Here is a 14,921-nt window from a genome sequence, read left to right as displayed (position 1 = left end):
TTTAATTTTTATTTCTTCTAGAGCAGCGGTACAACTGTGGTGTTTATTTAGAGTAGCTTTCACTGAATACCATCTCCTTAATTATTCAGTGTACACTAAGTACTGTTGTGATGTAGATTGTATCTGATGTAATAATCGGTTCACCCCAACACCTAAGTAACAGTGAGACTTTGAATTCACGATTTACTTCCCCAGAAGGTAGTCTTTGTTTCAAGGTTTACATACTTCTTACCTGTAGCCTGAATTACAGATATGATGAAGTAATGCTTCTCTCTTGCTGTTTATGTTTTCAGGGAAGGTATTCATGTAAATCAAGAGTTGCTGCAGATGTCTCCGTGTGTTACAGAGCAGTTCATTGAGCTGTTGTGTCAGTTCAGCCCAAGCCAGGTTATAGAGACACTGCAGGTCCTTGAGTGCTACCGCCTGGAAGAAACCATCCAGGTAAGACCAGTAATGGGGAGCAGATGACAGTAAACTCATCCTCATCATTCACGTTTAAACATGAGCCGAAGGAGACTCACATGTTACATTACATAGCTCCTGGGATTGAACCCGGATATTCTGACTCTGACTCCGTAGTGCATGCTCGCCATTGTGCTGCCCCTTAATTCTAGTCAAGTCAGAAACAGCACGTGTCCATCATTGTTGTTAATCAAGTCTCACAGACCTTCTAACCAACACAATAAGCCTAGAGGAAGGAATACAATGAAAATATTAAAAGGAAAAACCAAGGTTGTTTGCCGGCACTGATGGTTTAGATAGTCCTGTGTGCTTAAGCCTGAGGCTCAGTGGCTGTCGGCAGCCTTTGCCCGGTCATTGCCTTGAACCCCTTCCCTTGTTTTCTCCTGTTTCCAAATGAAAACGATTGTGCGTGTGCATGCGTTGTGTGCATATACACACATACATATTCTGATCTGTAAGAGTTTGTTTTTAAGCTACCGTCGTATCTCCTTTCCTGTACTGTCAGTACTCATGAAACATAAGCCTGTGTTCTCCGTACCACCTCCTGGACTGCTCACACACTTTACAAATGTTAAACTGTGAAATATTTAAAATACATAGAAATGTGCAGAGTATCAAATATCTGTGTACCCACCAACCCAATTTTATAGATGTTCACATTTTGCCACACTGGCTTCAGATCTTTGTTTTAGAAATAAAGTACCCAGGGGGCACCTGGGTGGCTCAGTCGTTAAGCGTCAGCCTTCGGCTCAGGGCGTGATCCCGGGGTTCTGGGATTGAGCCCCGCATCGGGCTCCCTACTGGGAGCCTGCTTCTTCCTCTCCCACTCCCCCTGCTTGTGTTTCCCCTCTCTGTGGCTGTCTCTCTCTCTGTCAAATAAATAAATAAAATCTTAAAAAAAAAAAAGAAAAAGAAAAGAACCCTTTATCTGTCAGTTTCCCTCTTTCCCCTCAGGTCAACACCAACCTGAAGATGGGAAGCAGAGCCTTCCCATCCATATTTTTTTATTTTCCCAGTATATGTATTTACCTATAAAATGCATGATACAGTCTTACATGTTTTTAGAATTTGTATTAATGGTATCATATAGTACATATCCCATTGAAAATTGCTTTTTTCATTAAATTTTTTAAATTTATCAGTTTTATATATGTGGATCTAATTCATTCATTTTAATAGTCATATATCAATTGAATAAATGTGCCAGTTTATTTCCCTGTTGATAGACATTTGTATTGTTTCTAATCCTTTACCATTATAAACAGTGCTACATTATACATCTTTGTACCAATCTTGTGTGCCCATGTGAGGTTTTTCTAAGTAATTATCTGGAGGTGGAATTCTTAGACAATAGAGTAGCTTATTCTGTTACTGCCAACGTGATCTCCTGTTTGTTTCTATTCTCATCATCTGTGGTTGGTATTTGCTGTTTTTCCACATTCTTGCCAATGGCTAACATTTTTAGGCTTCTTAATTTTTGCCAGTGTGATGGGTATCACTGATTACTCATGACATTGAACATCTTTCCATATATTTAATGACTCTTGATTTTCTTTTTTCTGAATTATCTGTTCATATCACTTGCCCATTTTTCTATTGAGTTTTTGCCCTTACTGATTTGTAAAAATCTCTAACCCTTTGCTGATGTTATGTGTTGGAGATGCCTTCTTCCAGTCTGTTGGGGTGAGTCTTTTAATTTGGTTTTTAGTGACTTCTGTTTTATCAGTCTTTTCCTTTAAGGTTTAAATTTTTGTGTGTGAGTCTTATTTCCTTTTCTACACTGATGGTATAAAAGATATCCTCTCGGGGCACCTGGGTAGTGCAGTCGTTAAGCGTCTGCCTTCGGCTCAGGGCGTGATCCCAGCATTCCCGGATCGAGTCCCACATTGGGCTCCCCCGCTAGGAGCCTGCTTCTTCCTCTCCCACTCCCCCTGCTATGTTCCCTCTCTCGCTGGCTGTCTCTCTGTCACAGAAATAAACAAAATCTTTAAAAAAAAAAAAAAGATATCCTCTTATATGAGTTTTATAGTTTAGCTTTTTACATTTAGGCCTTTAATCCATCTGGAATTTATTTTTGTAAACAGATCAAGAGAGGGATTTATACATTTTTTCCCTGTGTATAACCAGTGGTCCATGTGATATTTTGGTGTCCTTACCTCACTGATTCATAATGCCATACTGCTGTATCCCAAATTCCCAAGTAGACGTAGATCTGTTTGTGGGATCTGTTCTGTTCTGTGGGATCTTCTTCTTTCCTTATACCATTACCACATATTTTAATTAATATAGCTTTATAATAAGGCTTATTTGAAAGAAGAGTCTTCCCTCATTCTTTTTCTTTAAAATTCTCTGTCTACTCTTAGGCTTTTACTATTTCACATCAAATTAGAAATCACATTGTCAGGTTCCTTTAAAAAAAAAAAGTTCAGTATTTTGACGAAACATATACACTGAATTTTAGATGAATTCAGTCAGGGGAGATTGCCATTTTACAATGTAGAGGCTTCACATTCAGGAACCTGGTTGTCTTTTTAAAAGCCTTTGATGGGGGCGCCTGGGTAGCGCAGTCGTTAAAGCGTCTGCCTTCGGCTCAGGGCGTGATCCTGGCGTACCGGGATCGAGTCCCACATCAGGCTCCTCCGCTATGAGCCTGCTTCTTCCTCTCCCACTCCCTCTGCTGTGTTCCCTCTCTCGCTGGCTGTCTGTCACATAAATAAATAAAATCTTTAAAAAAATAAAAATAAAAAAAAAAAAAATAAAAGCCTTTGATGCTCTCTGATGAGGTTTCAGTAACTTTTATTTGATACACAAAGTTCTTGTACGCGTTTTCTTACATTTGTTCCTGTTTACATTTTTTGTTAACAGTATGAAAGTTTTCGAAATGACATCTTTTTTGATTGCTGCTGCTGTGTGTTATTAATTTTTGTACATTGTTTTGTGTCAAAAAGAATCTGAATTTTTCATTCAAATAGTTTCTAGATTGTTTTATGACAATACTACTTTCCAAGAATAAGGGTAGTTGTTTTTTGTGGGTTTTTTTCTCTGCCGCCTTACCCTGTTTTCTCTCCCTTATCAGATGTGTAGGAGCTCTAGGACAGTACTGTAGGGAAGCAGTGACAGTATGCATTCTTTCCTTGTCTTTGATTTAAGAGGGAACGTTTCTGACATCTTACATTAAGTGTAGTGTCTATTTTAGGATTTTGATATTTAATTTTTATTAAGAAAGTTCCAGTCTCAGTTTGGGTAAGAGTATTTTGTTTTTGTTAAGAATGGGTACTGCATTTTATCAAATACTTTTTTGTGTATTTGTTGAGAGGATCATAGGTTTTTCTCCTTTGAACCTGTTAATATGTTATTTGTGCCTCTCTTTTTTCTTCTTGCTAAGAAAGTTTTATTCTACTTTATTAGTCTTCTCAAAGACTATTTCGGGGTTTGTTAAACTTCTATATTGTTTTTCCTTTGTTTCTTTTCAATAGCATTATTTTCTGCACTTCCTTTCATTTCTCTTCTTAGCTGACTTGGTATTTCCTTCACTTATTAGAAACTCTTAGTTTATTCAATGTTTATTAAGAGCTCACAAGTTGATATGTCGTGTTTCATTGCCGTTTTGTTCTAAATATTTTATGTTTTATATTGTTCCTATTTATGTGTATGTGTTACCTTTTCTCCAGTGGATATACTCACTCAGGTAAATGACAATTTTAAATTAAATCAGTGAAGAAAAAAGTGAATGAACATGGTTTAGTTAGAACTGCCAAGATGGGCCACTTGTAAGACTAGAAAGTAAAAAATTTCATATTACACTGGACGGTAGTGTACTGCTGAGGTATGAATTTATTATTTATTGTCCTGTTGTTTTCATCCTTAGTAGGATCCACAAGCAAGATTTGTGAACAAAAATCTTCATCTTTTCTTCTGTCCTAGATTACCCAGAAGTATCAACTTCATGAAGTCACTGCCTATCTATTAGAAAAAAAAGGAGATATTCATGGTGCCTTCTTAATAATGCTGAAGGTAATGTTTTGCTATATTTGCTTTGACAGCTTTCTTTCCAGCCCTCCATTCATCAACTCATCTCTTTTTTTATTGAGATATAGTCGACACATAACATTGTGTAAGTTTTTATCCATCTTAATTTCTTATGTGTCAGGGTTAGTTGCAGACAGTACTACATTTTACCGCTGAATATTTTTATCATGACTAGAGTGTAGTCATTGACTAGAGCTCAACATTTCTTCTTGGTATTTTTTTAAAGTAAAATTTACATTCAGTGAAATGCACGAGTCTTAAGTGTATCCTGTACCTGGGTTTTGACAAATGCACGCACCTATGTCCCTAGTCCCTAACAGATAGAGAACATTACCTTCACCAGAGCAAGTTCCTCATGCTCCTTCACACTCAGTTTCCATTCCCGTGCCCCCACACATAACCACTTTTCTGATTTTTTTCACTGTGAATTGGTTTTAACTATTTTATGCACGTACATTAATGGAGTCTTCGAGTAGTACTCTTGTATAATTGTTCTTTCAGCATATTTTTGAAATGTATCAGGAGTTTGTTTCTTTTATTGCTGAGTAGTATTTAAGTGTATGAATATACTACAGTTTATCCATCCTCTAATGATTGACACCTGAGCTACTTCTAGTCTTTGGCTATTAAGAATAAATCTATGATCGCTCCTAAATTCAATACTAAGGAGTGGAATTGCTGGGTCGCAGAATAGGTGTAGTGTTAGTTTTGTAAGAAATGATCAGACCTCTTTCCAAAGTGATTTTTCTCTTTTACATCCCCTCCTATAACGTATAAGAGTTTTGGTTGCTACACATTCTCACTAACAGTTGGTGTTCTATCCATTTTTCACAAAAATTTTTATCCACTTTTTAAAATTATTATATATAACAAAAATTTACCATTTCGGTGGCATTAAGTGTATTCACATTATTGTGCAATTATCACTAGTATCCACCTCCAGAACTTTTTCAGCTTCCCAAACTGAAACTCTGTACCCATTAAATAATAATTCCCCTTTCCTCCCTCCCCCATCCCCTAGTAACCACCATTCTTTCTGACTCTATGAATTTGACTACTCTATCTCATATACATGGAATCCCACTGTATTTGCTTCTTCGTGTACGCTTACCATAAAGTCTTCAAGATTTATCCATGTCATAGCATGTGCCAGAATTTCAGTTTTAAGGCTGAATGGTACACCATTTTATGTATATATGCCACGTTTTGTTTATCTGTTCATCCATTGATGGACACTTGGATTGCTTCCGCCTTTTGACCCTTGTGAATACTACTACTATGAACATAGGTGTACAAATATCTTTTCAACACCCAGCTTTCCTTTCTTCTGAGTGTATAACCAGAAGGAATTACTGAATTAAATGATAATACTATTTTTAATTTTTAAGGAACTGACATGCTGTTTTCTGTAGTGGCTGCACCATTTTACATTCTCATCAGCAATGCACAAGGGTTTTAATTTCTCTACATCTTCTCCAGCACTATTTTCCTGATAGTAGCCATTTTAATGGGTGTGAGGGATTATCTCAGTGATTTTAAATATTGTCATCTAGCTTAGGATTAGGGATATCCTATTTTGTATTGAAAAAAAAAAAAAGTTCCATCTTGGCTTCTAGTTTTTTTCTAGCTATGTAATCACCAAATAAGCCAGGAAGAATATTCCACAGAGGCTTTGCATAGGCTCTCAATGTCTTTTAATGTGTAAGTTACCCCTACATCTCTTTTTTTCCTTGCAGTTTATTTGTTGAAGGTACCATGAATCTATTTTTAAAGGATAAATTAAAAGTATTCCTGGCATGGGTAGGGGAAAGAGAAGCAGGATATCCTTGCAGGGAATAAGACCATCATTTACAAAGGCATGGGAATCCAAAGAATATGAAATGCTAGGAGAGAATCCAGCAGCTCAACTAGGGCTCAGCTATCAGTGTAAAGACAGGTGAGGCCAGAAGCAAAGGCTGGGTCCAGATTTGGGAAGATTTTGTAGGACACCCTAAAGAATTAGGATTGATTGTTATCACACAAGATCAACTAAAGGTTTTCAGGCAAAAGAACTGACATGATGTTGTTTCATGAAGACTGCTCTGGTAACTGTAGGAGGATGGGGGGGGCATACAGAGAAGGGGGAGCTAAAACTTGGGGAGGAAGCAGAGAGTACTTGCGAGGCTGTGTAGTACAAGTAATGAATCCGTGAGGCTTGAGCTGGGGGTAGTGGTGGTGCTGGTGGTGGAGTGGGGAGAGGATTGGATTTGAGAACTATTAATCATTTGAATACGGTATGGAAGGAATAAGAGGGAGTGGTTAATGACAGTTGTGTGGTTTTTAGCTTTACATTACTAGCCCATAAGGGACCTCAAGAAAAGGAGCAAATTAGGAGTGAAAGGGATATATTAAGGTCAGCCTCAGTGTATGTAAAGAAGCCTTTGAGGGGCGCCTGGATGATACAGTCAATTAAGTGTCCAACTCTTGGTTTCAGCTCAGGTCATGATCCCAGGGTCGTGGGATTGAGCCCCACATGTGGCTCCTTGCTCGGAGGGGGTCTGCCTGAGCTTCTCTCTCTCCCTCTCCCGCTTTCCCCACGTTCTGTCTCTCTAAATCTTTTTTTTTAAAAAGGCAATCTTTGGAATATCAGTGAAGGCTTTCTAAGGATCTAGTATTTGGTATAGCAGTGGACACTGCAGTTGCAAATTAGAGGTATCACGCTCAAGGCTCTGCCCTGTGCTCTGGAGACAGACTCGTATGTTCTTTTTTTATTCCCACTCACCCCTTTTTCTTGTAGCCCAGTATGAATTTTATTCCCTTACCCAAAGTCTGGATAAATCCTATTCCTTGTTACTGTGTCTAGAGAATGTCGTTGATGACTATATGATGGTACAATAGAAGCAGAAGTGGGGCAGGATAAGTGACACTTGATAATTTGCATCCCTTCCAGTACTGCTAGCTATGCTTTATATATACACAAGAATTCTCTTCTGAATCACAGTGAGAGACCATTCTTCATAACCTTGTTGTTTCTTCAGCTTTTCCCTTTAAAATGTGGTAGTACAAATATTTTGGATTAGATAACTGTGTTCTTCTTACCTCTGCATTTTTTTTTCCTCTTAGAGACTACAAAGCAAACTTCAAGAGATAACACATCAAGATGAAAGTAAGTTCTTGAGTGTAATTTACAGTTATTTCTTCCCATGGACCCTGTGTTTTAAAAGATGTCTAACAAACTGCATTTATTAAATAATAATTACATTGATCTGTGTAAATACTTGAACATTGATCCCAATTTTAGCTCATTAATAGGAAATGTAAACCATTTGGCTTTGTGTTGGCAGTTGTCAGTGGAGTTCAGCATACAGAAAAGTAGACACTTTTCACTGATACTGATTTCTTTTTTGTTATAATTCTGTGCCAGTTTTTGGTTATGTATAAATGAGGTGCATAACTAATGTCCTAAAAATTACTCTGATGTACTGAGCAATAGCAATTGAGAGCTTCTAATCAGCAGTAGCCAGTGTTTCTGTAGTGAATTTATATACTTTTAGTACAAAGCAGTAAAACTTGACAGTGTAGAATCTTAGATGGCCTTGTCACAGATAGAAAATTCCCATTATTTTCCTTGACATTTTAGAAAATAGATTCATTTTTTTTAATTGTGGTAAAATATACATAACACAAAATTTACCATTTTGACCATTTGTAAGGGTCCAGTTCAGTGGCATTGAGTCCATTCACATTGTTGTACAGCCATCCCACCATCCATCTCCAGGAGTTTTTCAACTTCCCCAACTGGAATTTTATACCCCTGAGACAATTACTCCCATTCCCTGTCCCCCGGTCCGCCCCTGGAACCTACCATTCTGCTTTCCCACTTCATGAATTCAATGAGGTGCCTTCTATAACTGGAATCATCCCGCATTTGCCCTTTTCTGTCTGGCACGTTGGCCTAGCATAATATCTTCATAATTTATCCGCATTATAGCACGTGTCAGAATCTCATTCTTTTTTTTTTTTTTTTTAAAGATTTTATTTATTCATTTGACAGAGAGAGACAGCGAGGTAGGGAGCACAAGCAAGGGGAGCGGGAGAGGGAGAAGCAGGCTTCCCACCAAGCAGGGAGCCCAATGTGAGGTCGATCCCAGGACCCTGGGATCATGACCTGAGCCAAAGGCAGACGCTTAATGGCAGAGCCACCCAGGCTCCCCAGAATCTCATTCCTTTTTAGAAAGGCTGAATAATATTTCAGTTTATGTATGCACCACATCTTGTGTCCTTTTGTCTGTCAGCGGGCACTTCAGTTTCTTCTGACCGTTGTGAAGAATACTGCTGTGAACATGCCTGTACAAGTATCTTTCTGAGACCCTGCTTTCATTCTTCAGGGTAGATGCCCAGAAGCGTTATTGCTGGATTAAACAGTAATCCTCTTGTTAATTTTTGAGCAGCCGTCACACTTGCTTGTCTAGTGGCCGCATCAGTGTATGTTGCCATCAGCAGTGCACAAACAAGGGCTCCAGCCTGTCTAAGCCCTCACCAGTACTTGTTCTTGTCTGTTTTCTTGAGAGTAGCCAGCCTCCTGGGTCCCAAGCGGTAGCTCATTGTGCTTTTGCTTTGCCTTTTCCCATTGACCGGTGATGGAGAACATCTTTTCATGTACTTATTGGTTATTTGTGTATCTTCTTGGGCAAAGTGTTTATTCAAGTCCTTTGCCCGCTTTTGAATAGTATGATTTGTTTTCGCATTATTGAAATTTTCAAGATAGCTCTTCCAAAGTTCACTCGATAGGTGATTTTTAGATTGTCCTACCTCTTTAACATATCAGCACATTTCTTAGACCCACTTGGCCCACACATTTCCTTAAACTCCTTTACCCTAATTCTCTATAAATTACATTTGTCTCTGTTTTCTATGGCTGGGTCCTAGGTGATAGGGTCTGTGTTGTATCTGAATCATTTTGTATTATATGGCATCTTTTTGGAACCTCAGTAAACAGTTGGTTGACTTTTCCGTATTTAGTTCAGCTAAACGTTTAGTCATTATTTTTGTACTGTTAGTCTCTATTTAGTCAATTTGTGGTAGATTTATTGCATTTATGACATTCTTCTTGTTGTTAGAATAATTTTTGCACACATTGCATGAGAAATTGAGGGAAAAGAAGAATGTTTCCCCCAAATCACTACAATGATTTGCACGTGATATGTGTAGAGAAGCCAGTTCTTTGAATTTAAATTTCTTTGAAGATCAGTTTTTCAGTAATAGTCTCATGTCCACTATTTACTCTCAGATTTAATTTTTTCTGTTTGCCTTAGAATTTTGGAGGATTTGTTAATTGCAAGACACGGTGCTAGTGTGGGTTATACACAGATGGCTAAAATACAGCTCTTACCCAAAGAACTATAGTCTTGTGGAAGAGAGAGATATGTAAATACAAACTTTGAATGCTGGAAGAATCAAGTATTATAAAAAAGATACAGTGAGAGTGGCAAATGATTGTGAAAAATTAGGGAATGATTTGTAACTGATGAATCAAAGGTAATTTGTGGAAGATGTGACCTTTGAAGTAAGACTGGAATGATGTATAGAAGCTTGATAGGGAAAAGCAAGGAAAGGGCATCTGGGCTGAGGAGAAAGAACATGAGTATGAAAGTAGCTGGCCAGGAACTCAGGAGTAAGAGAGAGCGCCACAGTGTAAGAGCACAGCAGGTGAGAACATGAGCCAGATGGTCACTGTGTTTACTTCGAGTCAGAGGTTTACTCATGTTCTGTTTTTAAAACTTTGAAGCCTTTAATGATTTTTATGGATGAGACCGATACATTTGCTTGTGATGGTGTAAAAGAGAATGAGGGAGGCAAGATTTAGAAGTCAGAAGTTTAATTAAGAGGTTGTTGCTGTAGTTCACAGGAGGTGAAGAGCACCACAGGGTAAAAGTCATGGGCACGTGAGGACCCGGGAGTAGAATCAACAGAAGTGGCAATTTAATTGGACGCGTGGGTGAAGCAGGGAGGGAGCATCAGGGATGGTGCAGATTTATAAACTGACTTAAAGATGATGGTTTCATTAACTTAATTTGGGAAGTGAGGAAAAAAAAGTGATTTGGGTTTTGTGCATATGAATTCAAGGAGCTCTCAGGACATAGTGTAGAGATGAATAGAGTCTGTGAAAAGTTCACCCTGCAGATGATGGAGGAACAAGGGCTGCAGGTGTATATTCAGAAGTTATTAGCAAGGACCTGAGAGTTGAAACCACAAGAGGAGCTGAAGTTAGTGGAAAATCAAAAAGAGAGGACCTAAGATAGGATCTTGGAGGTATACTTACATCTAAGAAATGGAAGAAGAAATGGTAGAGCAAGAAAGGTGAAAGGTAATCTTTCTGCTGACTAACCCACAAACAGATGATGGGGCTGTTACCAATGCTTAGTAGATGAACATTTAAAATGCTAAGTGTGATGTGCTTTATATGTCCTGTGAATGTCAGGCATTACATGGAAACAAAATTATCTGTTTTTAATCTACTAAGCATTGGTATCATGCTTATGGAAGATTTCATAATAGAAAACCAGTGCTATGCAAAGAAAAAAATAGTTTAATTTTTTTACAGAAGCTCTGAGGATTATCAGTAATATATCCTGAAGTGTTGTTAACGATTTTTCTGACTCTAGAAACCAAAGAGGAGTTCTCATTGAAGGACGTTGAAGATACCATGGTAGAGACCATTGCCCTTTGCCAGAGAAATTCACATAATTTGAACCAGCAGCAACGAGAGGTAGGAGAATGACTACTTGGGCATATCAAAGTCTGTTCTGATCTGAAACTAGGAATTAATTCTGTTTCTGCTGCCCTCTCAGCCACCTGAGCTTAATTCAACTGGATTTTAATCACTGTTTAGTGCTCCCGGGAGTATAAGCCTCCTAAAGTTATTGTGAGGAGTGCCTGTCCTCTTTGTTCTCACAAAAGGCTTTCTATTCCTAGGTCTGGCTGTGCTGTGGAATTTAGGCGCATGAATACTAGATGTCCTTGTTCTCTTTGGACTGAGATTTTGTGTATTCCGTGTACTCATTCTGTGGATGTGTCGTCATTTATCATCTCTGCTATCCTCTGTGGAGGCAAATGAGCATAAGGAGCTGGAGGGAAACCCTCAGGGGATGCAGAGAAAGCTGGGAAAGGTCAAAGAAGGCCGTGATGTAGTTTCTCAACCCTGGCTGCGCAGTACAGTCACTCGGGGAGCTTTGAGAAAATCCCCGCATTCAGGCTGCACCCCAGAACAATTAAATTAAAGTCTCTGGATTGGGACCCAGTGTTAAAGCTTCCCCCATGATTCCACTGTACAGCCAGGGTTGGAACCACTGCTGTAACAGATTCCAGACTGCCAAAAGGAAGAGCACAGAACTGAAGGAGGTATGGTTGAGCACCTGGTGCAGGTGGGAGTTAGAGCAGGGAAGCAGAAACTAAGGGGGCGAGATGTGACTTGACAGCCACAGTCTGCTGCAGTTTCAGAAGTAAAAGTTGCAGCGTGATACGGCATCGTAACTCCTCGGCACCTGTCCCTCTGGGCTGCGGCCTCTGACGTGGCACCGCCTAGCCCCTTTCTCTTCCTGGGGTTCTGAAATGGGGTGTAAGGCAGATTTTTTATATATATTTAGCCATACATGTTACAGTGAGAATTATAAACTTATTTTTGTTTTCTGTTCTTTTGAATTGGGTAAATTTCTACTTTACATTTTTGTCAAGGATTTTTTAAGGCCATACATTTCAACAACCCTTCAGAAGAGAAATTGTGTACAACAAGCACATTTACAAAATAGAGGGGTTTTTTTTCTTTATTAAAAAAAACCTTTTTTGTGTGATATACGTACTCATTATTTTTTAAAATCCTGCAATACAGGAAGTTATACAGAACAATGTTTTTTAAAAATGACCTTGTAAGATCCTGTCACCCAGAAATAACCATCATCATCACTGGGTGACCATCACTCTAGATACTTTTTATCTGCCCCGGCGGACATAATTTTAGAAAAGTTGGATCAGGAAATGCTTGCTTTTACAAATAAATACAGTATTCAATCTCAGGAAGCTTTCTGGATTTCAAATAAATATTTCTTCACCATACTATCTCTTAATTAATGTCACTACAGTTTTTAAAAAAAGTCTGAATGACTGTAATAGATTGGAATTATTTGTTTATACTTACATTTCCGTTTTTGTATTATCTCTGATGCCAAGCCAGTAAGGAAATTTAAGTGAACTCATGCTTGCTCCAGCCTCTGTCCTCCATCCCTCTTAATTGTAATCAGTTATGTTATTTTACCTCATTGAGGGCTAATAACGTAAACATTCTTTGCTGTGTCTACAATTCCTGTAAATTGTTTAATCTTTTGAAAATGGATTATGGGCTTTTCAGCAGGTTTTTGCCATGATTTTTCTATTGCTAAGTTTTTATTTTCATTCATCTTTTGGTTGGCTGGCTGTATTTGGACGTGGTTATGTTTTGATAGAGAAACATGAAAGGGTAGAATTCTTTAAGTTGTGTTCATAATACTTAATTCTAAGTCTTTTTTACTTTTCAACCTTTCCATCTCCTCTCCAATATCTATTTGATACTCCTCCATCTTCTCATGGAAAATTTAAGGAAAAACGATAATTATGTTTTCTAAGTAGGGCTGTTTAGGTTCACATGAGCTGAAATATGTCCAGATTCACATGTATTAATGGTAGAATTAGTTAATAAAAATCCGTACCTCCAGAACTCTAGGGATTATTCTGACTATATTTGAACTCTGTATCTCTTAATCAGAGACAGGAACAATGCTTCTTTTGATGTGGCAAAAGGAAAACTTATTCAATCTTTTTTTATTTTTTCGTCTGAATTGGAATTTGTTTTAGTAACAAGATTAGATGTTAGATTTCTTCCTATGCTTTGAAATTTTTACCTCTCTGTGGCTATTATTATGCCATTCGCTGGCTGTGTGTAAGAGAAGTCTGTCTCTCCCTGTCTTAGAGACACACACACACACCACTCTCTTTGTGGCCCCACCCTTCAACAACTGGTTTCTCTTTCATTTCTGAACAAGTTTCATAATAACAACAAAAATATTTGAATGTAAATTTTATATAAATACTGTCTTGTGTGAAAAATGCTAGACTGATTTTATATAATAACAAGCATTAAGTTTGGAGGATTTTAATGGTGGTTTGTCTTGATTCTCTTTGCTTTGTTTTGGAGAGAGTGAGAACAAAAGCTGTTGCCACAGACACTCAATAACTAGAAGATTTGAAGTATTAGAAAGTTTGGCAATGGACTGTTGATAATACCTCTTTCCAGAAGTCTGTCATCACAAGATTTAATGTTAGGAGTATTTACTTAAAGCAGACTGTAGGAAATTGGGCTGTTAGTCCTTCTCAAGCTGAATCTCTGCCTGTCCTACTTTTGTATATCTGTTTATGGGGCTGCCCTAATACACAGTGATTACATATAACAAAGAGTTTGGTTTTGTTATGCATATAATTCCCTGAAAAGAAAGCTGTTTATTACACAGCATAAGAAGGGAATTCAGGTTTAGTTGTGTTGCTCTCAGGGGATGGTTCATGTGAAGATTTAATTAAAGAAAAATAATTCCTCTGCGTAGCGTATGAACATATCCCGTGGCTATTACCTCTACAACCATGCTTCCCCCAGTCTACCATTTATAGTCAGGAAACAGCTAATCTTTACAAAGGTAATTCTTCTAAATCGTCTGGATTAAATAAGAAAATTTAAAAATGAAATTTCTAAATACAGTAAATATAAAAACAAAAGGTATGCCATTTATCATTAAAATACACAGTTAAACTACACAGAAATAAATGATGTGGTTATAAAAACATGTTAAAATAGGCAACTAAAAGATAAGCTAAGTAAAGCTATCTAAGAATAAAATACAAGACTAAAAGTTCATGAGCACTAATTAAGATAAATTAAAATTTCAATAAAATAAAAAATTGCCAGTATGTAATATAGTTAAAACCAGTATCTTGAGAACTTGAAGAAATACATCCAAAGTTATCAGTATAAAAATCTTGGCCTTATATAACCCTAAATGGGAGCAGATAAAGGCTTCCTAGTAGAGCTCTTCAGTGAAGTTACTGAACCTGCAGCCTGTCCCCTTTGCCTTAAGAGGCTCCCATATCTCCACTGCTGTAGAACTTGTACGGGGTCGGTGGTGGGTACAGAACACACCCTCTTCTGTAAATAACCACTCTCGTTCTGCTCTGACCTTTCTTCGTGATTCCCAGATGTTTGCAGGAATAGGTTCCTCCCAAGATGTAGAGTTAAGGCCTTTTAAATGGTTGCCCAACAAGAGACCATGTTTGAAATTTTAAAATGTATTAGTTTGATTTTTGATTACAGATCCCTCCCCCCCCCCCGACCAAAAAAAGGAAGAATACAGAATTTGGAGTCAGAGTACCAG

General features: G+C 37.9%; 1 protein-coding gene across 1 annotated transcript in view; it reads left to right on the top strand.

The window, feature by feature from the left end:
* The window catches only part of VPS8 (VPS8 subunit of CORVET complex), a 246,405-nt gene that overhangs the window by 168,276 nt on the left and 63,208 nt on the right, over window positions 1–14,921 (top strand). Inside the window, exons 36-39 of the mRNA XM_008705231.2 lie at window positions 294–441; window positions 4,387–4,476; window positions 7,594–7,636; window positions 11,136–11,239. Of these exons, the coding sequence (XP_008703453.1) occupies window positions 294–441; window positions 4,387–4,476; window positions 7,594–7,636; window positions 11,136–11,239 (385 nt within the window). The remainder of the gene's footprint in view (window positions 1–293; window positions 442–4,386; window positions 4,477–7,593; window positions 7,637–11,135; window positions 11,240–14,921) is intronic.

The sequence above is a fragment of the Ursus maritimus genome, unplaced genomic scaffold (genome assembly GCF_017311325.1).
Source record: "Ursus maritimus isolate PB19 unplaced genomic scaffold, ASM1731132v1 scaffold_4, whole genome shotgun sequence".
Lineage (NCBI taxonomy): Eukaryota > Metazoa > Chordata > Mammalia > Carnivora > Ursidae > Ursus > Ursus maritimus.
This window is presented reverse-complemented; position numbering and strand designations above follow the sequence as displayed.